The sequence below is a fragment of the Coenobita brevimanus genome, chromosome 25 (genome assembly GCF_032717465.1).
Source record: "Coenobita brevimanus isolate Jiangsu-jjx chromosome 25, ASM3271746v2, whole genome shotgun sequence".
Taxonomy (NCBI): domain Eukaryota; kingdom Metazoa; phylum Arthropoda; class Malacostraca; order Decapoda; family Coenobitidae; genus Coenobita; species Coenobita brevimanus.
The window spans coordinates 10,414,589-10,427,559 of NC_136978.1; the positions used below are offsets into that span (position 1 = coordinate 10,414,589).

The following is a 12,971-nucleotide window of genomic DNA, read 5'->3' on the forward strand; positions in this document are numbered from 1 at the left end:
AAAGGATCTCCTAAAGTGAAGTGGTTAATCTCCATTAGCCCCTGCATTACAAGTTGAATAGGATTGTCTACTGGTAGCAAGAAAATAACAGAAGAGAAATGCTTCATCCTAGTAAATACAGTATGTTAATCAATATAATACTTACACTGAAGATACTGATAGATTGAATATGATTAACAAGGAATAATGAGCTTGGGTGTATTAGGACCATACATGGACACCAGTATACTTAACACAATTGGCCAGAGGAACATTTTAAGTGTGTTTTAGCTAACTTGAAATTATATGATTATCATAGACAGTTTTCAAATTGGAGGGGTTAGGTATAGCAATTATCAATCTCATCAATTCAAGAGGTCTTTTCTAAAGCAAATAAAATAATCTGGCAGGAACAAAAGTAAAATTAAAAAGTACATCATCATTGTGCACTTACTGTACCTATTACTGTCATCATTCTGTTATGACATATTACATGTAATAATTTTTATCGTGCCACCTCCAGGTAATTTTACTCAGCATAAGAGAACCTTCATTATGAAGGGAATGATAACAATATGTATTAACCCCCACACTGCCAGATATTTCCCCCTTAAGCTGAATAATGTCTTGCAGTAATATGAAGAATAAGATATAAAAGACTTGAATAATGTGCACTTTTTTTTTGTAAGTGCTGAATAGTTTAGTAAACTCAGTAATGTAAAGTACTAATAAGCATAACCATGTTAGTAGGTTCTCAGTATTATGTTACCAGATAAAATGTCCAGTGTTAATTTATTATACAGTAATTACTTAACCCCTTCACTCCAAGTCATTTGTTCATGTTCTCTTGTGATTTGAGGGTCTGTTTTGTATGGGCTGTGAGTTAGTTTGTCATTGTACTGGCCATTAGGGTGGTCCACGAATATATAGGCGAAAAATGAACTGCCGATCTCATATGCTCCCACCCCTCCAGTTTCTTCCTTTTTAATAAAACATCAGCTGCAGAAAATTTCTTAGAAATCTGTTTATATTTAGGGGTCGCTCATGGCACCTGAAGTTCAACTTCATGGAAGCATCTGGGTCCCCCCTATAAAACAGGTATTATTCACTCGAAGATAGGGGTATCTCGGGTGTTACCCAGCTCATTGTCGCCCAGTTACCAAAAGAGACTTCTTTGGTTCAGAAAATCACTTTCTGTGGTCAGCAGCAGTTCGAAGCAGGAATTGCCATTGATCTTCAACGTACCTTAGTTGTCCATTGAACTGTTCAATGAGGGCATCTCCCCTTTCTGCATTATCATTAACTACCATCAGGTTCTTGGCCTTTTTTACTACTTCCTGAAACTCCTGATGGTGCTTCCACATTTTAGGATCCTCATCCAAAATCTGCTCTTCAACCTGAATCGTTTGAACAGTTTGCCTGACTTCTCCATGACGAAGAATTCCAGACTTGTGTCATCACCAATGGAGTTTGCACAGGCCCGTTTCAAACACACTAAATCTCCTTCCCTCTCTTGCATTGACTTCACCCTTGCATGTTGTTCATCTATGGGAACAACAGGATCAAAAAGTGCCAGACCCACCAGTTCCTGGGTCAGATACTACAGATGTCTCTCATATTTCGTGGATACAGCTTTGGCAATCTTCACATTCCTGTATGGCCATTATTCCTTGAGGAGCTGAAGATCGTTGGTTAGAGCATTTGATGCCAGTGGTGCTTGAATCCATGCCTTCAAATAGATTTTCACGGCAAATTCACTTACTTCCTAGATGCAGTTCTTGTGCAGTCAGGTTGGCCAGCTGGTCTCAGAAAAGTCTCATATTCAGTATGTAGAGTACAGTGCTCATCCAGTAGGCATGGTGCATTGCACCAGGGTGCTTGAAAGTATGTCCATTGAGATGACTAGCAAAATACAAGGAGGAAAGCTCCCAGAATTCACAGTAATCATCTTGGGAAGACCCGTTCATTAATTACTCTTGAATGAACCTCAAGATTGTTTCTCTCTCTCTGCTTCAGTTATATCTTCCCCTTCTAATCCTGGTATGAAGCTCCCTTGATCAATACAGTTCCACTTCTCCTGGAACATCTTTAACATCAAGATATCAGGTCCTGATGAAGGTCCATAGCATATCCTGAAGACTTCTGCTATGGCAATTTCCAAAATATGGTGTCTTCATGCTAGGTTGAGGAGATCTCCTTCCATGTTCCTTTCCAGATGCACACAAACTCCATTCAGATGACCAGTATCGGCAGCAGTGGTATCGAAACACACTCCAATGATATTTGGGGAGAGACCTCAATCTTAAAGTGGGCCATACACAGCATCAGCCTACGTTTGGCCACTCCCTGATGCAATTTTTGGTACACCCAGGAGCTGACACTGGTCATCAAGGGAAGAAACTAGAACAGGAAGACAATCTATATGTTCTGCATGGTACACAAGCTCTGTCAGCAACTTCCTGTCCCAGTGAGCAACAAACAGACCATTAGAATTGAATTCTTTTCTTATCTCTTGGGTTCTTTGGCTGTGATGACATTCATGCTGTCATCTGATGGTTAACCAACTGATGTTAAATTCTTGGGGACTGTAACTGAGTGAGTACACAACTTCCGTGAGGATGTATGTTGCCTTTAGGCTTGATATATCAGTCCCATCAAGGGCTGTGGAAAGGTCTGGGGCTAAGATGTTCTTCACTTGATGCCTCTTGGATTGGCTAGCAATTCCAGATGGTATTACACCTTCTTCCTCCAAAGATGATGATTCCCCCTGTGCATGCTCACCTTCAGACAAAGACTCCAACTCAACTGTCATTGATGCTGTAGCTAAATCTTCCTCCACTCTCGTTTTCTTCTCATCTTCAGCTGTCATCTGTTCCACTGCTGCATTCATTCTCTTTGTAGTTGCTGTATCCACTGTACCAATCGTCTGCTCCTGGTCTCCCTTTGACCATTCAAGAACCCCTTGTCTTCTGGTTGTTTAATAAGGTTCATTGCATTGCCATTGGTGACATTGAACTAATTGGTGAGCTCACTCTTGAAGGCTCCTTCCTTTTCTTCTTGGGTTGGAGTGCAGCGTAACATACCTTTCTTCAAACCCTGCCACTTTCAATGGAGGTCCAAGATCATTTTTATCACGTGATCCTTCCTCCTGCTGGGGATAGAAGCATGATTCCAGAAGGCTTCCAATTGTTGCCAGACCTCTTTGGCACTCTCCTATATGCCCATTTTCAGGGTGATGGAGAAAGACTCTGACAACCTGCCCTTTTGATGGTAGCTTGCTCCCCAGTAACTCCTAGTCAGGATTTTCCATCAAATAAAATCCATGATTCTTGGTATTAGACATTATCTATCTAAATATCTATTGCCAGATGCCTTAATCCCGTAAGGGATGGCCACAAACAAACCGCCTCCATGTCACCCAGTCCCACGATATTAGACATTATAACATTCATTAATGTTCAGCTTCAGTTACCTGTGAATAAGATAAGAAATAACTATTAGTCGTCGGCATTTCAGCATTAGTGTTCACTGAACACGCCTAGGTTAGGTTAGGTTATGCGCTAAACTAACCTAGCATGTTTTGAACAGTCCCTAAATGTTACGCCAAATGGTTTAAACTTGTACAGACGTGTTTTTACGACAGAAGGGAAAGATCTCAGGGGTGGGAGCGAAGTTTCTCAGAAGTTTGTATTTTGGGACCACTCTACTGGCCATTAGGTACAGGTAATCATCATCATCATGCAACTGTTAAATGAGGCCCTGCATGCAAGAGTATACCCATGTGCCATTTTTTAAAAATGGCAGAAATTGCATTTAAAGGTTTTACAACTTTGAAGAATGATACCACTAAAACTATTATATTTAGGATAATGCCGTTTACATCATTTTCAAGCTGATTGTTTCTACTTTATCCAAAAACTTTTTAGTAAAGGTATTATTCTTCTCTCTTTCTTTCCTTCATTCTTTCCTCTTCCTTCTGCCTGTGGGTGACTCAACACTGACTGACAGGGCAAATGGTTTCCTGTACGCCAGGAAACCATTTACTATGCTGGGTGGTAACCATATAACCAAATTTTGGTGCCTGGTGGTTTAGCGGGTAATTATTACGCTCCAAGTGGATTGAGCCGGTGAAGGTTTATATCCAAGGGGTGATTGGGGTTGATTGCTCATGTAATGCCACTCAGGGATGAGTGAGGCTGGTCACTGTCATCTTAAATGTCAGGACCAACTGCCTAGCCCCAGGCTCCTACGCTCCTTATGGGGCAATGTAAGATTGGATGATGGATGGATGGATGGAATATTATTTTTACCTGAAAAAAAAAAAAAAAATCGACATTAACATACAATGCTGCTAAATTTATCCATAAACTAGTACCACAGGCCAATAGCTAGTGAGTTCCTTTATGTTGTAAGATGAAGTTGAATGTCTGTAGAGTGGTTGGTTATGAATTTGCCTGGTTATCGTCATTAAAAGTAAGTTTTATAAATTTTTCCAAAAAATTATCAATATGCATTTTTTTTTCTCCTGGTCCTCATTGTTCTGTGTTTTTATGTGAACAATAGGCACTTTACATCCATTAAATGCAATAACAAACAGAATAACTCCAATAATACTAGGGATAATGATGTTTTACATTAATAATCTTATTAATGAATACAGTGGTTGCTGCAATAGAAAATACAGCTCAGTGGCAAAAAGCACTTGATAAAGGATGGCGATGTAAACCTAATGTTGTTTCTATGGGTTTTCGCCCTTATGTCTTGGGTCATGCATCACATCCACCAAGTCCACATGAAAGTACATACTCTGAGGGACTGTGGGATAGCATTATCTAAGTTTTTGACAATTTGGTGCATGGGTATACTCTTGCACATGGGGCCTGGAATAGAGGTAGGTTGCAAAAATAAAATCAACCAAAACCCTTAACCACGTAGAATAGCATACACTCATACCCTGATTTCCGACGCATCGATAACCAACGATTCTCTGGACCGAACAGAAGAAATGGGAGAACGTTCTCACAATCCGAACAGTCATTGATTCACAAGTCCGAACACTCCACCCTTCCCTAGGTTTGAAACAAGCGTTTCTGAATGGGATGTGGTGATGCACATGGCTCTCCCTTTCCTCCCTCCATCCCCTCATTTTTCCCCCCCATCCCTCCTTCATCTCTTCTCTTCTCCCATCCCCTCTCTTCTCCCCCCATCCCTCCTCCATCTCCTCTTCTCCCCCCATCCCTCCTTCATCCCCTCTCTTCTTCCCCCATCCCTCCTCCATCCCCTCTCTTCTCCCCCACCCCTCCTCCATCCCTTCTTCTCCCCCATCCCTCCTCCATCCCTTCTCTTCTCCTCCCATCCCTCGTCCATCCCCTCTTTTCTCCTTCCATCCCTCCTCCATCTCCCACCACGCTCAGCATTGCCAGGCGTGTCTCCCTCTCCATCCCCCCACCCTCCCTCATCTCTGGTTGTCTAACTCTCTGTCCCCCCACCCCAGCTTGTTTCCCAAGTGTGTGTGTGTGTGTGTGTGAGTGAATGAGAGAGAGAGAGCGTGTGTGAGTGAGTGAGTGAGTGAGTGTGGGTCAGTCAGTGAGTGAGAGAGTGAGTCAGTGAGAGTCAGTGATAGTGTGAGTCAGCAAGAGTGAGTGAGAGAGGGAGTCAGTGAGTGAGTGTGAGTGAATCAGTGAGAGTCAGTCAGTGCGAGTGAGTGAAAGAGTGAGCCAGTAAGAGTGAGTCAGTGAGAGTGAGACAATGAGTGAGACTGGGTGGTGGGGGTAATAGGGCAGTTTGGCTTTCTCTTCCTCCTTGTCCCCCCCTGCCCTCCTCCACCCCTGCTTGTCTCCCTTCCCATCCCTCCACCCTCCCCCACCCCCACTTGTCTCTCTCCCACTCCAGCTTGTCTCCCTCCAGTCCCCCCCACTCTTCCCCACCCCTGCTTGTCTCCACTCGCATCCCCCCACCCACTCCCACCCGCACTTAGCACATACCAGCTACATGCCTCTCAGTTGCCCAGAAACATCTCACACTGCACGTCCCACCCACCTCACCTTCCTGCATGGAATGTATGCTGTTTTATTTTTTTAGCAATAGTATTGTTTATGAGGATTATAACATTACATATGGTGTTTCTGTGTCAGTCTCTATTGATTGAGTAAGGTATATGATAGTTTGGGTTTTGGCCAGGAATGCATCTCTGGCTTTTCTTCAGTATCTTTTGGGGAAAATTGCTTCCATATCCGACATACTCGCTGACTGAACACTCCCACTGGTACACAACACTGCTGGAAATTGGGGTATGAGTGTATCTAGATAGAAATATGGATGGATAGATATGGTGTGTGTGCAAGAAAGAAAAATATAGAAGTTGCGGAAGCCAAGGAACTGACTAGTGACCCTGTTTTTGACTTGATAGTTAATACAGTGATCGTAATGCAGGTGAATAAGAAATACATAAAAAAGAAATAAATAAATGTGAAACGTTTTTGCTTGTGAGGCTGAGCAAAGATTTTGAAGGTGTGGGTGATGTGTGAATGAATGTATGGTGTATTTCACTGGACGTGTTATTTGAATGCTCTTCATTTCTCTCTCTCTCTCTCTCTCTCTCTCTCTCTCTCATCCTTTGTTTAGTATCATAGATCACTATTTTTGCAAGTGGGAATTGACTGAATATGATAATGGGATACACAGTATAGATTCTGTACCTATACAGGGTACTGGGTTTCTTGTAGGTGGTGATGACCATTATCCACTCACTTGATGTAGTGCTGCCTACTTCTTCCTAAGGTGACTCTACACTTAGTAACAAGCCTAATATTGCTTCCTGTCACCCAGGAAACCATTTAAAATGCTATATGTAACATGGTGATGTGGAGCGTATTATGGTGCCCCCTGGGTGGAGAGATGCAAATGTAGCATCCATCCAGGAACAAACCTCCACACCCATCCCATTCCTCACTGTCGCAAAGCATTTTCCACTGCAAGGGAACGTGGGTTCACTGCACGGGTTGATTGCTTGCCTACAGTTGATGGGTTTGCTTGACCAGACAGACTGTGATTATTGTGCTACTACTGCTGTTATACTGTAACTACTACCACTACTACTGTTACTACTACTTCTACTACTACTACTACTAGTACTACTACAAGTACTACTGCCACTTTTATTACTACAATTACAATACAGTACAGGATGTTCTAAGACTTGATGCACTCATTTCATGTGGTGAATCCTGATGTAATTGTAATAAAAAAGCATTCTGTGAACATTATGTTGATTCACAACATTTGTGGAATTCAAGACACTTCATACTGAGTGATGATAATGGGAAAGAGTATCTATTTGCTGAGTCCTTCATAGTTTTAATTCTCCATATGCTGGTTCATGTACTGTACCTGTATTTGTTGATTATTGTTGAGGTTATCATCAGGAAAAATGAAACAGTAAAAGCAGTGGGTTCATTTCCTTTTAAATATATTTGTTTATTTTTTGTGAATGGCATTCCATTCCTTTTTGAAAAAGAAGTATGGAGATTTTTATCGTGTTCAGTGCCATGATGGAATATAGATTTGAATTGTAACATTTCATTATTTACCCATCCCATTTATTCACGTATAAAGAAAACTGACCCCCCAAATATGTGTACATCTTAGGCCTGTGAGATAGAGCCAGGATTCCAGGGGCTTGAATGATGTGTGAATGAGTTTCTGGCCAATTTCTCTGAGCATACTGTTCATAGTTTTTGTACTGTCTTACTTTCTTATTTCATGTTTTTTTGAGGTTAAGATGACAATGATAATGCATATGTTTTGGAATATAGGATTTGGATATTAATGATGACAATGGCAGAAATATATGAAGGAGTTAATTTATTACAATTTATAATTTAAGTTGAAGTTCATGGAAATAATCTACAAGCTCTAGTTCTCTAGTATCATTAACCCATTTAAGGCACTAATACACTTTATTGCATGAACCACTGTAGTATTATACAGTTGCATGAGTTCTTTACAGACCTCTGTGACACCGAGGTAACTGGTCGTAGAAGAGTGTAGTAACCCTTTCTTATATGCATGATCCTGAAGCAAGAAATATATCTCAGTTAGCTTAAGAGTTAATTAATTTGTAAGGCATGAAATAACATTATTTAAACAATTATACAGCCTCTGCACATAGTGTATGAATTTACTTTCCAGACTAAGAAAGAATGAAAATCAGTAGCATGGGAGTGTAATGGGAATTATGAAGCAGATAAGTGATAGGCAGATGATGGCAAAATTATGTTGTTCTTGTAAACTGTATTATGTTGCATACATTTTGATACAGAGTTGATCTGACCTTAATTGTGTAAATAGTAATTTAAATGCAGACCAGGAAAAAGTAGTGATTTTTTTTTCCATCCCCAGTTAAGCAATAAAAGATCATACTGTAAATTGTACAGGAAATCATTCTTATCTCTTACAAGCTAAATTTATTGTGATTTACTGTGCCAAGAAATTTATAATTTATATGAGATTAATAACAATATGTATTATTTAGGACATTGAAATAGGTTTATTTTTTAAAGGCTTTGTTTGAATAGAAAATGCACTCTTTTCTTTTTTATATCCAAAGATGATATCTGCTTGATTCTCTTTTCCTGTAGCATCTGCAACTAATCTTTGATATTGGGTATTCAGATTTCCCAATTTTACATTAGGTAGTTGGTACTGAATTTCTCTTGTATTGTTCATAATCTATTTTATGTATAATATTGTCTTTTTCTTTTGTATTTCATGTACCTTAGTAAAATGCACATAGCTGACTGCATGGTAGAGGAACCTGTGGAATACTTTTTGATGTAACAGGAATCCAAATTTACATTAAAGTCAGGCATTAATTTTAAACTGTTACCTTGTTGTAACTGCAAGCTGTGTCTACATCAAAGTAGTTACTTTGCAAGACCTTTGACTTGAGTGACAGCAAAGAATGCTGCACCTCTTGAAATCTAAAACCATTCAGTCATTAGGGAGGTAGAAGTTGAAAAGGAGAAAGGGGATAGGGCAACATGAGTCACGAAAGCCATTACTGTTATTTTTGACAAACTAAACATGATAGTGTTTAGAATAATATGGTTCTAATCTGAGAAAAGCTGTTTAAAATATATGGAAAAGATGAGTAATGTCATTATGAATTGAGTATATGCCGGCATGAAGGATGCGTGAAACTCCTTGTGGAATTGGGTAAATCTGTTAGCTCTTTGTCTGACTTCTTTTGAAACACTTTGTGGGACTCTGTACATTGTTAACCCCATCAACCTGATGATGTCTTTTATATTTAATTCTTGCTACTTTCAAATGGTGTGGGAGAAGGATGCCTTCATTTGGTTGCACCAGTGTAACTCGGCTGCTCTACTGCCTAGTTATGCAAACATCCCTCACTTCTCTCCCCATCCTGTAGGATGGAGGACTGCGAAAGAGAGCAACTTAAACCTACAGTCCACTGAGCTCACTTTTCATATCGACCTGGGGTTGCAACTACTACTACTGCTGCTACCTCCTGACAGTTTTTTCAGCTTTGGAGAAATCTTTCATTGTTGAGGAGTTCAGTGGAGGTCATTTCTAATTCCATCACTGAGAGAGGTTCCCAGAAACTACATACAGTCATCTGGAGATAGTAAGAGTAAATTTGAAAGGACATGATTGTAGTGAAGGGAGTAATATATATATATATATATATATATATCCATCATCCAATCGTACATTGCCCTATGAGGAACGTAGGAGCCCGGAGCTAAGCAAGTTGATCCTGACATTTAAGATGAGAGTGACCAGCCTCACTCATCCCTGAGTGGCATTACATGAGCAATAAACCCCAACCATCCCTTAGATATAAACCTTCACCAGCTCAGTCCGATTGGTGCACCATAATTACCCACTAAACCACCAAGTGCCAAAATTTGGTTATGTGGTTACCACCTAGCGTAGTACATGGTTCCCTGGTTGGCTTGTCACTCAGTGTAGTCATCCATAGGCAGAAGGAAGAGGAAAGAATGAAGGAAAGAAAGACAGAAGAGGGAGTGTAAAGTCGCCCGTAGGCAGAAGGACAAGGAAAGAATGAAGGAAAGACAGAAGAGGATGAAAGGATAGAGAGGAAAGGGCAGACACCCGAGAGCAGCACTTCATCGTGTGAGTGGATGGTGAGCACCCCCACCTATCACAAATATATATATATATATATATATATATATATATATATATATACATACATACACATACATACATACGTACATACATACATACATAGAGCACTAACTCTTTTCAGTTTGTGGTCACCCTTTATACCCAAGATCATTGTAGCATTGAAGACTTACATAAGAATGATAAACCAGCAGTTATGCAATAACTAATACCTAGATAAAGCACTAGTAAATTAAATTCTATCCCAATCTGATGCCTGTAAGTTGCAGTTATGTTTTATGTTGTCTTCCTTTTCAAATCAGTAAGTTGATTTGATAATTAGATGCTATAGGAGATAATGTATGAGGAATTCCCACTGACTTACACCATATGCATTGTTGTATTATTTGTAAAATCAAAGGAAATCCATTTTCAAAGCATTTTACAAACAGACACATGACTTATCTATATTAGGTCTTTCCTTGTGTTTTTATTCCTTTCTTTGAGCTGGGACCTGCTCTAATTTATACACTTGCATAGTCACAGCAGCAATACCACCAAGCTTTGTAATTACCATGTGCAGTATTGTCTGTAAAGTTATTGGTTGATTTATTCTTCTTCAACATTTTTTTTTTTTTTTGTTTCATCTAAATATGGCAGTACAGTATTTATACTGTCAATTGTTGTTTAGTACACTGTTGTTACTACAAGAGCTTGTGGTGTAGTGTTGCTGGTATGGACTGAGAAACCGCTTGTTGTAGTTTGTGTTGCGCTTCTTGTGTGTTGAGTGGGCGGCTGTTGGTTATCTCTCTAGGTGGGGGGCCGGGTCGCACCACCCATGCCACCTGGGACCCCAGACGACCCATGTACGAGGAACTCTCCCTCCATCCTCCCCCCGGCCGCCGGATACCCCCAGGTGGCCCCATACCCTCTCAGGGATCCCAGGACACCTTGCGTTCAGGTGAGGTCCACGGTCGCACATCGAAGTGAGAACAGAGCAGATCAGAGTTGAGACCAGGATAGGGTAAAGTGATACTAAGCAGCAACACAACCCAGTACCAGGACACAGCTTAGTGGTGATCCTGGCTGCATTGTATGGTCATCACTGGCCTACATTGGAATAGCCACATCTTTATATTCTGAATATAACAGGGTAGAGAAATTTTTGAGGGAGTATAATATTAATTATTGTATTGAAAATTACATATAGCATTTGTTGTATAGGAAATATGTGGTAAATGTACATACCGTATGATGCAAGATTTACAGCATGTATTATAAACTGTTTTGAACTTCGAGAACAATGTATATATGATGAAGGTATAGATGAATTTATGGGACTTGTTTACTGATTTTACTGTATTAAAGCAGTTTGAAGAGTAATGCTAACACATTTTACATTAGTGATATTAATTTGAATGTTGTAAATATTTTCCAGTCCTATCATAGGTCCCATTCATGATTTTGTTATTCAGCCTGATCAGAGCATTTGCATTTTGCACTTCTGATTAAGGAGATCCAATTTTTATTTTAATTTTTTGTTAATAAAGAAACATGAAAAAAGAAGTGATGATACCTGTTCCTTACGGAAGGTCAGGTACTTGCATCATGTTTACAAAGTCAATGATTTCTTTAATTCTGCCATCTGCATCTTTTTTCCTTAATTTGCATTTAGTGAGTAGTGGCCATGAGTATAGGGTAGGCTATGTCTCAGAATTGGAGCTCAGCATTCTAACCTGTTACCATTCCTGAATTTACTGAGCTCAGTTTTTTAGCACAATAATTCCTATCTGTTCTCAGTCCATGTAAGACTGGTGGCAATTAAGGTAGAGTAGATGTAGTTTAGTGTAATGCGCTGTCGCATGTTCCATTTGCTGTGCCTCCCAGCATGGCATGTACAGTATAGCTCCTCCTCATATAACATTGGTAAGTAAATGTTGGCTTTGTAAGTGTGGAGTTGAGGTGAATAGTTCCTTTTGGCTGCCCTAAGGTGAATAAAATCATTGATGACAGTAAGAGTAAAATAGGAAAGATGTATTACTGAAGGAGTTAGTAGAATTTGTTTCTCGGTTATTCACTGTTAGGTCTGCCTTAATCTGAGCAAAAAGTAAATGATGGTAGCAGGAGTGTAATAAGAATTATGTCATTTTACTGAAGGGATTAGTGAAGATTATTGCTATCATCCTCATCTTTAGAGTTCTACCATGGCCTGGATAAAATCATTTGTTAGTTCCAGGAATAAAAGAAAAACATTATCATATTGAAGGGGTGAATGGGGATTGTTTCTAACCCCTTCACTATGGTAGGTCTATTCTAAACTGAGTAAAACTGTGTGGCAATAGCAGGAAAGAAGTGAGGGCTCAGGTACAAACTCTACTGTTAAGAGATGAGTACTGTATTTGAAAGAACTATTTACCTTAACTTTACAGTGTGTGGGTATTTGACGTTAAGCTATTGAGTAACTAAATCTTATTTTTATAGAATACTTGGATTAAAATGTATATATTGTATGCCTAACAAGTAATATAGACTAGAGTATCTTTGTCATAAAATGGCAGCTTGACTGAATGGTGTATATCTAATGTTTTGAAGGTGTGTGTGTATATTTACATAAAATTCCTTTAAGACTTTTATTGTGTTGTTAGATCTCTTAACATGCTCTGTTGGTTAATATAACTGATACCAGTATTTATTTTTATTAATTCATTTTATAGCTTTGATAGCTTTACCCTTTTAGGGATAGATGTATAAAAAAGAGTGATTCACTTAACATTCCCCAAGGTTAAAGATTCATTTACCTTTTGTTCACTGTGCTACTCATCTGTTCCCAGCTTATTGTG

At 39.5% G+C, this 12,971-nt stretch overlaps 1 protein-coding gene across 1 annotated transcript in view; it reads left to right on the forward strand.

Annotated features, from left to right (window-relative positions):
* Dscam1 (Down syndrome cell adhesion molecule 1) overlaps positions 1-12,971 on the forward strand; it is an 829,655-nt gene that overhangs the window by 727,164 nt on the left and 89,520 nt on the right. Inside the window, exon 35 of the mRNA XM_080267762.1 lies at positions 10,946-11,092. Coding sequence (XP_080123888.1) covers positions 10,946-11,092 — 147 coding nt within the window. The remainder of the gene's footprint in view (positions 1-10,945; positions 11,093-12,971) is intronic.